Consider the following 12,372-nt stretch of genomic DNA (forward strand, 5'->3'; position numbering starts at 1 on the left):
CACCTTTTCCCTTGGTCAGGCCTACCTTAGGACTGTCAACTCTAGGGGGCGGCTTCTCAACATTACTACCTCCCATCCACATTATATCAACAAACACTTCACCCTTTTCCCACAGTGCTTCCAAATCTTGTCCTATTACCATAGGACACGGCAAGTTCGGGACTACAGCCACCTCATGGTATGTGGAAACCTCCGCTGCGACAATGTAGATAGTGGCTACCTGGAGATATTTAGTGTCCCCAGGTGACACAGAATTTCCTGGAAGGGTTCTCAGCAAAGACGCTTCTCTCCCCGGGTCTATCAACGCCCGCACACACTCTCCATCCAGCCAAAAAGAACACAGTCGTGACTCCTCACTGATTGCCGCCCCTTTTTTGGCTCCACCCCCTTTTCGGACAAGTGCTCTGCTTTTTGACACCACCCCTGTTCGGGATTCAGCCCCCCTTCGGGATTCCACCCCTTTTTGGGCCATTACCCCTGTTCGGGTTACCGCCCCTTTCTGGGACTCCACCCCTTTTGGGCAACCATCTCCATTTGGGGTCACCGCTCACTATTAGGGACACTCCCCACCCTGGGATACACCCCGTGGACTTCCCCACGGCACTCAGGCCCCAGTTCACACAGTACACCCCTTTGTCTCTGGGCTTGTACTGGCCCTTTAAGAGTCAGCACAACTTGGAGGAAAAGGGAGAGAAAAAAATAATAATTTTTTTTTTCTTCTTTTATATGTCACTACACCAGCTCCTGCTGGTACTGCCACAGCTTCCGCTGCAGTCACATACAACCGGCACCTCCGGCTGCCAACCACAAGCCACTGCAGCTCCGTCTGCTGTGGAACCTCTTGCTGGAACTTGCAGCTATGCCTCACAAGGTTCTACCGCCGACTTTGTGGACCTGCCAATACACAGGACGCCGCTTGTCCCCTTCGTAACCCTGCCGAGTTACAGCCAGACGCTTGTCAGCTTCGTAACCCCGCCGAGTTACAGCAATTAACTCCCACATGTGCGTGCTGGATCGTTGCCCGCATTCGAGCACCAAATGTAAGACTATTCCTACTGAGTGTGTTGGGGGACACTCGCTTGGCCGCGATATTCAGCACACGGGCACGGGTTTTTAAAACAAAACAGTCCATACGGTTTATTATGCCTCATAAACCATACCATGAGCAGTCCATTTACATACTGAACCCGGACATCACTTCAAGTTTCAGGCCCTTATTCTGTGGTAACTAAACACGCTGGTCCTCACTGACCAGTTGCCGTGGGTTACCACACAGTTCATGTTACAAGCACCGACAGTTTATGGAGGTACCTTATGGGAGCTCCTGCTCCTTCTGCTGACTCCTTGTCAGACCCCTCTCCTGGGGAAACTGCCTTACGGGGTTTACCAACTTGCCTGGCCGGCACACCTCAGTCAGTCCAGAGCCACCGAAGACCGGTAGCTTCCCCAACACCGATCATCCAGGTCCACAGTCTCTCCGGTGCTCCAAGAAGACTCCACTCACAGGAGCTTCTAACACAGACTGTCCAGGACCATGATCACACTGTGGTCTTCAGAACGTCCATCCCACCTGGGACCGTCCAACCACAGAGGCATGTGGCCTGTCTGGGTGCTATTCAGGACTTAGTCCAACACCACAGGATACCAGGTCCAAACCATGTGCTTTCCAGGAAGCCTCCTCCCAGGTCTTCCAACACAGGCTTCCAGGACCTTGCACTTGGACCTAACAGATCCAAACACTGGAACCACACAGGAACCACGTGACCCACACCCTGGCCACATTATGTACCCGTAAGCACACCCACAGTAATGGATCACCTGGGCTGGTCACGTGATCCTGACATCACTGCAGGTCGATTCTCACGGCCTCAATACGACTCCGTGCACATACCGGGTAAAGCATGCAGCACCCCCTACCTGTTCCATTGGTCAGTGCATCACACTACATTGTTTATTGTCAAACTAATACAGAATTCCATGCCAACAGGAAAGACAAGAGATGTCTATTTTTGACAGAACTTTATGAACTTTTGATGCCTACTATGATGGAGAGAAGCAGCATGATATGCTTATCAAGGCAAATTATGGAGGCAATGATCCGATGTGGAATACGCTTTCTGGAACATCCAGAGCAAAGAGAAAAAAAAAGAAAGCGCTGCTATATTTGTCCAGCAAAGAAGGGAAGAAAATCGGAGCATTTGTGTTCTACTTGCGGACAAAATGTATGCAAGGAACATTCAGCCTAAAAAATAATATGCGAGAATTGTCGGGGGAATATGTAAAGTTACAAATAAATATTCCTGCACCAAGTTTGCTATAACCAAAAAATGTTTTCATAAAAAAATTGCATATAGAATGCCTATATTTGACATGCCCATTTTCTTACTTTTTTGTTGTTTTATGCACATAATTATGTTTTGAAATATACACATCTTAGGCTGTGTTCCCAGTAGTGCTGGGGTTCGCCAGAAGGGGATCCATAATGGATCTGACCTCCTGGTAACTCCAGCTAAGGCTGCCGGAATAGCGGGATTCCGCCAGCCTTAGCTGGGGTCACCAGGAGGTCAGATCCATTACGATATCCCATCCTGGCAGACCCCTGCGCTAGTGGGAATGCATCCTTACTTTGCAATAAACTTTGAAAAGTATTTTTATTTGAGTTATTCCATGATAATTGTAAACAGGCCTAAAAGGCCCCAGGTGCGTGAATGTGTAGATTTCTATGGGTATGTGTTCTAGGGTTAAAGCAATATTATTATGGAATAGAATCTAACTTAATTGCCACTGAAAGGACTTGTAGTTTTACGAGGCTGCATCTAGGACTGTAAGGCAAAACATCCTGACTAGACACCTTTAGTACATTATCACTTCTCCAGCAGCTATCTCTATATTAATTGCAGCTAAGAGAGGTATTATTATAGAATATATTAAATCTTGCAGTGAAAGGACTTTAAAGGACTTTTGGTTGTGTGTGGCAGCACCAAGGACTGTAAAGCAATAATCCATGACTAGATGTCTTTAATACGCTATCTATATGCCAGAAACTAACCCTACACTAATTGCATCTAAAAGCAGTATTATTATAGAATAGAATCTATTTAAATTGGCCCTGAAAGGACTATTGGTGGAAGAACAAAGGACTGAAAGGAAATAAATCCCTGACTAAATGCCTTTAATACAATATCACTAGTCCAGCAGCTATCCCTACACTAATTGCAGCTAAGAGCGGTATTATTATAGAAAATAATCTATTTGAATAAGCCCTGAAAAAGACTGTTGGTTTAACATAGTAGCACCAAAGACTAGTGTTGAGCGATACCGTCCGATACTTGAAAGTATCGGTATCGGAAAGTATCGGCCGATACCGGCAAAGTATCGGATCTAATCCGATACCGATACCCGATACCAATACAAGTCAATGGGACTCAAGTATCGGACGGTATCCCTGATGGTTCCCAGGGTCTGAAGGAGAGGAAACTCTCCTTCAGGCCCTGGGATCCATATTACTGTGTAAAATAAAGAATTAAAATAAAAAATATTGCTATACTCACCTCTCCGACGCAGCCTGGACCTTACCGAGGGAACCGGGAGCCTTCTTTGCTTAAAATGCGCGCGTTTACTGCCTTCCGTGACGTCACGGCTTCTGATTGGTCGCGTGCCGCCCTTGTGACGGCGACGCGACCAATCACAACAAGCCGTGACGTAATTTCAGGTCCTGAATGCCTAATTCTAGGCATTCAGGATTTGAAAATTACGTCACGGCTTGTGATCGGTCGCGTCGCGGTCACATGGGCGGCACGCGACCAATCACAAGCCGTGACGTAATTTTCAAATCCTGAATGCCTAGAATTAGGCATTCAGGACCTGAAATTACGTCACGGCTTGTTGTGATTGGTCGCGTCGCCGTCACATGGGCGGCACGCGACCAATCACAAGCCGTGACGTAATTTTCAAATCCTGAATGCCTAGAATTAGGCATTCAGGACCTGAAATTACGTCACGGCTTGTTGTGATTGGTCGCGTCGCCGTCACATGGGCGGCACGCGACCAATCACAAGCCGTGACGTAATTTTCAAATCCTGAATGCCTAGAATTAGGCATTCAGGACCTGAAATTACATCACGGCTTGTTGTGATTGGTCGCGTCGCCGTCACATGGGCGGCACGCGACCAATCAGAAGCCATGACGTCACGGAAGGCAGTAAACGCGCGCATTTTAAGCAAAGAAGGCTCCCGGTTCCCTCGGTAAGGTGCAGGCTGCGTCGGAGAGGTGAGTATAGCAATATTTTTTATTTTAATTCTTTATTTTACACATTGATATTAATCCCGATACCGATTCCCGATATCACAAAAGTATCGGATCTCGGTATCGGAATTCCGATACCCGCAAGAATCGGCCGATACCCAATACTTGCGGTATCGGAATGCTCAACACTACCAAAGACTGTAGAACAATGAACCTCTAAACGTCTCTAATACAGTATCCCTACTCCACCAGCTAACCCAAGCCTAATTGCAGCAAAAAGCGATATTATTGTAGAATTTAATCTATTTAAATTGGCCCTGAAATGACTTTTTCTTGGCAGCACAAGGACTGTTGGCCAATTATCCTCGACTAGATGCTTCTAATATGCTACCCCTACTCCAGCAGCTAACCCTAAACTAATTGCAGCTAAGAGCGGTATTATTATAGAATATAATCTATTTGAATGAGCAGTAAAAAGTATTTTTGGCATAATATTGCACCAGCATATACTGTAACGCTATAACACATTGTCCCTTCTCCAGCAGTAACTCTCCCTACATTACTTCCAGGTGCAATGCACTGAGTATGGCTTCACCAGGTTGTATATAGACCTGATGACGCTATGCGGTGACCAATCGCACTAATGCGAGTGGTCAATATGCCAGTATCAACACAAAATTCTGGTTTCTTGCATCATTCACTTTTGTAGAGAAACTCATTTCATGTTCTGAGTAGTGTTGAGCATTCCGATACCGCAAGTATCGGGTATCGGCCGATACTTGCGGTATCGGAATTCCGATACCGGGATTCCGATACTTGCCGCGTATCGGATACCGGAATCGGAAGTTCCAAGATTCAAAATGCAGAAATTCAGCCAATGAGAATGATTCCAAGTGTGGGCACATCCTGTTTAGCATGGAGGGCATGAAACTACTGGCAAGGCTGTGATTGGCTGCTGAAATGATGTCATGATGCAGTTTAAAAGTCGCTGGCGCCATTTTGCGATCACTCTGCTGTGAATTCAGTTAGTGACAGGACGCTGTTTGCTGACTGAGGGACAGTTTAGAGATAGCGATTTGCTTCTTTGTGCTTTCCAAAGGCTAATTTAGCAACCGCTGTGTTCACCTACTATTCACCTTGCTTTTGCCTTGTAGCGCTGTTTTCACAGCGATCTGCAAGGTCTGTGTGTGTGTGTGTGTGTGTGTGAGTGCAGCCCACTCTCTAGTCTGAGTGCAGCCACATAGGCCATCCATAGCTGGTTGTATTCAGTTCAGGGAGGGTGGTTCATTGCCTCATACTGTTCTTTTTGTTTTTTTTTTTTCAAGTAGTGTAGTCTGCTGCTAATTTATTCAAAAAAATCCTATTAGTGTCTTTCCACCCGTCTCCAGCTAATTTGTGGAAAAACACTACATAGGATAACGTAGAGGAGGGTTTTTGGGCCTTGCAGCGCCGTTTACGGCTGTCTGCACGGTCTCCGTGTGACTGCAGCTCGCCCTGTAGTCTGTGAGCAGCCGTAGCCTGGTTGTCTCCAGCTCAGGGTTGTTCACTGCGTCATACCGCCAAATCAATTTTCATTTTGTTTTAAGTAGTGCAGGCTGCTGCACATTTTTTCAAAAAATTCCTATTAGTGTCTTTCCACCCGTCTCCAGCTAATTTGTGGAAAAACACTACATAGGATAACGTAGAGGAGGGTTTTTGGGCCTTGCAGCGCCGTTTACGGCTGTCTGCACGGTCTCCGTGTGACTGCAGCTCGCCCTGTAGTCTGTGAGCAGCCGTAGCCTGGTTGTCTCCAGCTCAGGGTTGTTCACTGCGTCATACCGCCAAATCAATTTTCATTTTGTTTTAAGTAGTGCAGGCTGCTGCACATTTTTTCAAAAAATTCCTATTAGTGTCTTTCCACCCGTCTCCAGCTAACTTGTGGAAAAACACTACATAGGATAACGTAGAGGAGGGTTTTTGGGCCTTGCAGCGCCGTTTACGTCTGTCTGCACGGTCTCCGTGTGACTGCAGCTCTATCCGTTGTCAGTTCAGCCCCCAAAAAATAAATAAATAATAAAGTTCACCAAACACACCAGTTACACCACTTTACATTTGTGTAGGCCACATTAGCTCATATTAACCCCTTAGTGACGGAGCCAAATTTTTGAAATCTGATCAATGTCACTTCATGTGGTAATAACTCTGGAACGATTCAACATATCCCAGTGATTTTGAGATTGTTTTTTCACGACACATTATACTTTATGATAATGGTAAATTTAGGTCAATATGCTTTGTGTTTATTTATAAAAAATATCAGAAATTTGAGAGAAATGTTAAAAAATTAGCAATTTTTTAACTTTGAGTGATTATCCCTTTAATCCAGATAGTCATACCATAGAAAAACATTAATAAATAACATTTCCCACATGTCGGCTTTACATCTGCAGTTTGTAAAATGCTCTTTTATTTTGTTAGTATTTTAGGAGGTTTAAAAATGTAGCAGTGATTTTTAATTTTTTCAAGGAAATGTACAAAATTTATTCTTTTAGGGATCTATCCATGTTTGAAGTAACTTTAGGGGTCTCATATATTGGAAACCCCCAATAGTGATACCATTTTAAAAAACCGCACCCCCTGACATATTGAATACTGCAGTCAGGTAGTTTATTAATCCTTCAGGTGCTTTTCAGGAATTAATGCAAAGTGACATAACAGAAATGAAAATGTGTATTTTTACCACCTAAATATCTCTAACTTCTGAACAGGTACAACAGCTGTCAGACTGTAAGGCTGCTATTTGGTTATGAATAGCCATGGCAAGCATCAGGACTACACAATCATGATCCGAGAGCACCAATTGGGTTAAAGAGGAAGCCCCCACACTCTGTTAACCATTTATAATGATGTAGTCTTTATTGACAGCAGCATCTAAGGGGTTAAACAGATTTTTACGGTGCAAACACTGATCATGGCTGATGCGGCAAGTTGTCACCTATAGTGTACAGCCGACAGCTGCTGGATTGTCACCTGTGTGGGGAGGCTATTCTCTTATATCTCAGGTCAGTTAAAAGATGTATTGGCTGTCATTAAGGGGTTAAAGTCTAGTCCACACTTTAGAAAATTAGTGTTTCTTATACCTGTTAGGAGGAGTTGCTCAGGAATAAGCACACAAAGCCGTTAGTACTTTTCTGCTTATCTTTATCAGTCAACCAAGATGAAGAAGGCAGTGAGTAAGGCACGTGGGCGTGGGCGCGGAGCAGGGAGGGGACGTGGGGATTCTGTGCCTGCTGCGGGCACCGGTGACTCATCAGCACCCACATTCACCAGGCAACAGTCGTTCATGCGCAGCTTTGTGTCAGAGCGCCGTACACCGCTGCTGCGTGAAGAACAAATTGAAGCCGTTGTCGGATGGATGGCAGCTAATGCATCAACTTCAATTAGTGCCACATCCTCTCAGACACAGAGCACTGGAGAGCAGCCATCTGTCTCTTCACCACCTGCCAAATTGCCCAGGCAGACAGAGAGCCCAGGACAGGAGCCGTCTCTACTTCTGTTCTCTGAATCTCTTGGCTTGGAAACAGGGGGCCAGCCAAGCAGCATTGGAGAAATGGAAGAAGAGGCAGGGTGCAGTGATGCCCAACAGCTTTTTCTCTCTTCCTCTGAAGAGGCGGGTGGGCCAGTGGCTCCGGTCACCACATCGCAGGCCGCATCAGCTGATGATGACACTCAGGTGCCACTTACTGGTGCGTGCTCTGCTGCTGAGACTACCCAGGAGGAGCAGTTGGGGGCAGAGGGTAGTGTAGATGATGAGGTCCTTGACCCATCTTGGCGTGAGGGACAGGAAGGTGGTGGGAGCAGCTCTGAGGAAGAGATTCCCCGTACGGCCCAAAGAGGGAGAGGGAGGGGGAAGACTGCGGATCCTGCAGCCTCCGCTTTGGCACCCGTTAGGAGCATGTCTCTTCCAAAAGCCAAAAAGGGCGCTCCCAAGACTTGCAGTGCCTGGTCCTTTTTTGACACAGTTGCAGATGACATTTGCTATGTCAGATGCAAGGTGTGTCATCAAAAAGTCAAAAGAGGGAAAAATGTCAGCAACCTCAATACCTCCAACATGTGGAAACATGTGAGCAACAGGCACCCGGCGGAGTTAGAAAAACACACTGAAGAGCTAGGCCAACCAACAGCGGCAGCTACCACCTCTTCAGCTCGTGTTGCCTCTTCCTCTAGCTCACACGCAGCTGGTTCGGCTTCCTCCCAGGATCGCCGTGGAAGAACCTCTGGCCCTGTTGTCCAGAGACCCGCTGTAATTCCACCCGCAGCACCACTTTCCCAGTCATCCACACACTCCCAGCCCACTCTACAGCCATCGGTAGTACAGGCATGGGAGAAAAGGCGGCCTTTCTCGTCAAACCACCCACGAGCACAGGCTCTGACTGCAGGCATTGCCAAACTTCTTTCACTGGAAATGCTGTCATTCAGGCTGGTGGAGACTGACAGCTTCCGTGACTTGATGTCATTGGCAGTCCCACAGTACAATGTGCCCAGCCGCTTTTACTTCAGCAGGCAAGCCGTCCCTGCCCTGCACAAGCATGTGGAGGGACACATAAAACACGCGCTACTGAACGCCGTCAGTAGCAAGGTCCACCTCACCACCGATGCGTGGACCAGTCAACATGGACAGGGGCGATACCTTTCCCTCACTGCCCATTGGGTTAATGTCGTTGAGCCGGGTACAGACCGTGCGAGTGGCGCAGGACATGTCCTGCCCACTCCAAGGATTGCAGGAATCCATTCTGTACGCATTGACTCCTCCTCTTACACCAGTTCCTCAGAATCATCGCTGCAGGAGCCGTCACAGTCCACCTCCACATGGACCCGTGATGAACGTGTACCTGTTACGACCGACATGAGCACAGCCGTGGCCAAACGTCAACAGGCCGTGTTGAAATTAATTTTTTTGGGGAATCGTAGCCACACAGCGCAGGAGCTCTGGAATGCCATCAAGCAGGAGAGCGATGTGTGGTTTGTGCCAGCGAATCTCCAGCCAGGCATGGTAGTGTGTGATAATGGCCGAAATCTGGTGGCAGCTCTGGGCCTCGGCAACCTCACTCACATCCCATGTCTGGCACATGTGCTCAATTTGGTCGTGCAGAGCTTTTTGAGGGACTATCCGGATCTTGATGCACTGCTGCACAAGGTCCGCCTAGAGTGTGCTCACTTGCGGCGTTCCAGCACGGCAAAAGCGCGCATTGCGGCTCTGCAGCGCCGACACCGCCTGCCGGAACATCGCATCATATGTGACCTACCTACCAGGTGGAATTCCACGTTACATATGTTGGAGCGGTTGTGTGAGCAGCAGCAAGCTGTAATGGAGTACCAGCTGCTTCAGGCGCAAAGAAGTCGCAGTCAGCGCCGTACAGACTTCACAACCACAGAGTGGGCCACTATGAATGACGTCTGCCAGGTTTTGCGTCCCTTTGATTATTCCACGCGGATGGCGAGTGCAGATGATGCACTAGTCAGCATGACTGTCCCCCTTATCTGCCTGCTTGAAAAATCACTGCAAGCGCTAAGGGATGATGTTGTGGAAGAGGTGGAGGATGAGGATTCACCATTTCCATCATCTTCTGGACAGTCAGCGCCACGTGGTTCCTCACAAACGCGTAGGCAGGGGACAGTTTGTGAGGAGGATGAGGAGGAGTCAATGGAGGAGGAAGACATCCGTCCAGAGGAGGGAGTTACCGAATTGTCCAGTACTCAGTGTGTACAGCGAGGGTGGGGTGATGACGAGCGGGCAGAGACCACGCCTCCAGCAGGGGACAGCGTTTCTTGGGCAGTTGGCAGTCTGCAGCACATGGTGGATTACATGCTGCAGTGCCTGAGAAACGACCGCCGCATCGCCCACATTCTCAACATGTCTGATTATTGGGTGTTCACCCTCCTCGATCCTCGCTACCGGGACAACGTAGAAAGCCTCATCACACCGTTGAACCGGGAGCGAAAAATGCGGGAGTACCAAGACACACTGGTCAATTCCATCATCTTCTCCATTCCAACTGAGAGAAGTGCTGCTAGTGCATTCCAAAGCAGCTCAGTGCATCCAGGCAGTGGTGGAGGCTCTGCACAAAGAGGGAGCAGAAGCAGTGCCTCTGCCCAAGGCAAGACCAGTAGGGCCCAACTGTGGCACAGTTTTCTGTGCCCCCCACAAAAGTCTACACCATCACAGATGGCTCCAGTCAGCAGGAGGCAACGGTTCCGTCAGATGGTGACAGACTACATGTCTTGCCCTCTTGCTGTACTCCCAGACGGCTCTTCCCCTTTCAAGTTTTGGGTCTCAAAGCTGGATACATGGCCAGAGCTAAGCCAGTATGCATTGGAGGTGCTGTCTTGCCCTGCGGCCAGTGTATTATCGGAACGTGTCTTTAGTGCTGCAGGTGGTGTACTAACTGACCGTCGCATGCGACTATCCTCCGATAACGTTGACCGGCTTACTTTCCTGAAAATGAACAAGGCCTGGATCTCGCAGAAATTTGCCACTCCTCCTCCTGATTAAATAATTAGGTCACTGTATACGTTATCCAGGTCTCCTGTTGTGTTCATCTTTCTACCACCTGAACTTAAATTCCTGGGCTCCAACACCGCCAGTTGAGGCTCAGAAGTGCCGTCTGCACAGTCAAAACATACGACCCAGTGTTATTGGGTTTCAGTAACGTCAGCTGATCCCCAGCTGTGTAGCCGGCAATGTGTCATGCGACCGCCACGCTGACACAATAACTGAAATGTAAGGGAATCTGTCCCCCCCCCCAAGGCGTTTGTTACTGAAAGAGCCACCTTGTGCAGCAGTAATGCTGCACAAGGAAAAGGTAGCTATTTTGGTTTAGCTCCTTGCACACGCAGAACTTAACACTTATAAAATGTGTCCACTGATACCGTAAAACCGTCCCGGAGGTGGGACTTTTCTTCGTAATATGACGCAGCACAGCCGTCATTCCTACCCCCCCGGCGCTGCGCCCCGGCTCCTCAGCGTTGTTTGATTCCGTCCCGGAGCCTGCGCTGTTATGTTATCCCGTGGCCAGGCACACTTAGCGCTGCCCGTCTTCTGGCATCATTTGGTGTCAGGATGGCTGCGCCTGTGCGGCCACGCTGGCCGAGAGCCCGCCTCGCAGTGTCTTCTGATTTAATCCCACTGGGGGCCTGGGATCCATGGACATGCGCATTGCATATCTGAACCTCCACCTCTCACTCATCTCCCTATGGCTTCTTCAGACTGTTCGGTGTCAGCTGGTCCCTAATAGCATGCCACGGTCGTGACACCGCACAGTCTTAAGAAGCCGTAGGGAGGGGAGTGAGAGGCGAGGATATGCACTGCGCATGGCCATGGATCCCAGGCCCCCAGTGGGATAAAATCAGAAGACACTGCGAGGCGGGCTCTCGTCCAGCGCGGCCGCACAGGCGCAGCCAGCCTGACACCAAATGATGTCAGAAGATGGGCAGCGCTAAGTGTGCCTGGCCAAGGGATAACTTAACAGCGCAGGCTCCGGGACGGAATCAAACAACGCTGAGGAGCCGGGGCACGGCGCCGGGGGGGTAGGAATGACGGCTGTGCTGCGTCATATTACGAAGGAAAGTCCCACCTCCGGGACGGTTTCACGGTTTCAGGGGACACATTTTATAAGTGTTTAGTTCTGTGTTTGTAAGGAGCGTGATGAAAAGAGCCACCTTTTCCTTTTGCATCTTTTGTGCTGCACAAGCTGGCTCTTTCAGCTACAAACGCCTTGGGGGGGGTTAAAGGTTCCCATTCGACTTTCTCAGGCTTCGGCCTACATTGTGTTCCTCTGCTTTTCCACCTGTCCCTGGGCTCCAACACCACCAGTTGCCGTCCAGAAGTGCTGTCCGCACAGTCCCAACAGTCCCTCCTCTGTTATTGGGGTTCAGTAACGTCAGCTGTTCCCCAGCTGTGTGTGTGGCAATCCCTCCTACCTCCTCCACCTCCTCCTCCTCCACCTGTCCCTGGGCTCCAACACCGCCAGTTGCCGTCCAGAAGTGCTGTACGCACAGTCAACAGTCCCTCCTCTGTTATTGGGGTTCAGTAACGTCAGCTGTTCCCCAGCTGTGTGTGTGGCAATCCCTCCTACCTCCTCCTACCTC

General features: G+C 48.9%; 1 protein-coding gene across 1 annotated transcript in view; it reads left to right on the forward strand.

Annotated features, from left to right (window-relative positions):
- Nucleotides 1–12,372, forward strand: part of LOC143817720 (uncharacterized) — an 800,811-nt gene that overhangs the window by 759,711 nt on the left and 28,728 nt on the right. The window contains exons 2-3 of the mRNA XM_077299209.1: nucleotides 5,613–6,371; nucleotides 7,328–8,954. Of these exons, the coding sequence (XP_077155324.1) occupies nucleotides 7,442–8,954 (1,513 nt within the window). The 5' untranslated portion in view covers nucleotides 5,613–6,371; nucleotides 7,328–7,441. The remainder of the gene's footprint in view (nucleotides 1–5,612; nucleotides 6,372–7,327; nucleotides 8,955–12,372) is intronic.

The sequence above is a fragment of the Ranitomeya variabilis genome, chromosome 3 (genome assembly GCF_051348905.1).
Source record: "Ranitomeya variabilis isolate aRanVar5 chromosome 3, aRanVar5.hap1, whole genome shotgun sequence".
In the NCBI taxonomy this organism is placed as follows: Eukaryota; Metazoa; Chordata; class Amphibia; order Anura; family Dendrobatidae; genus Ranitomeya; species Ranitomeya variabilis.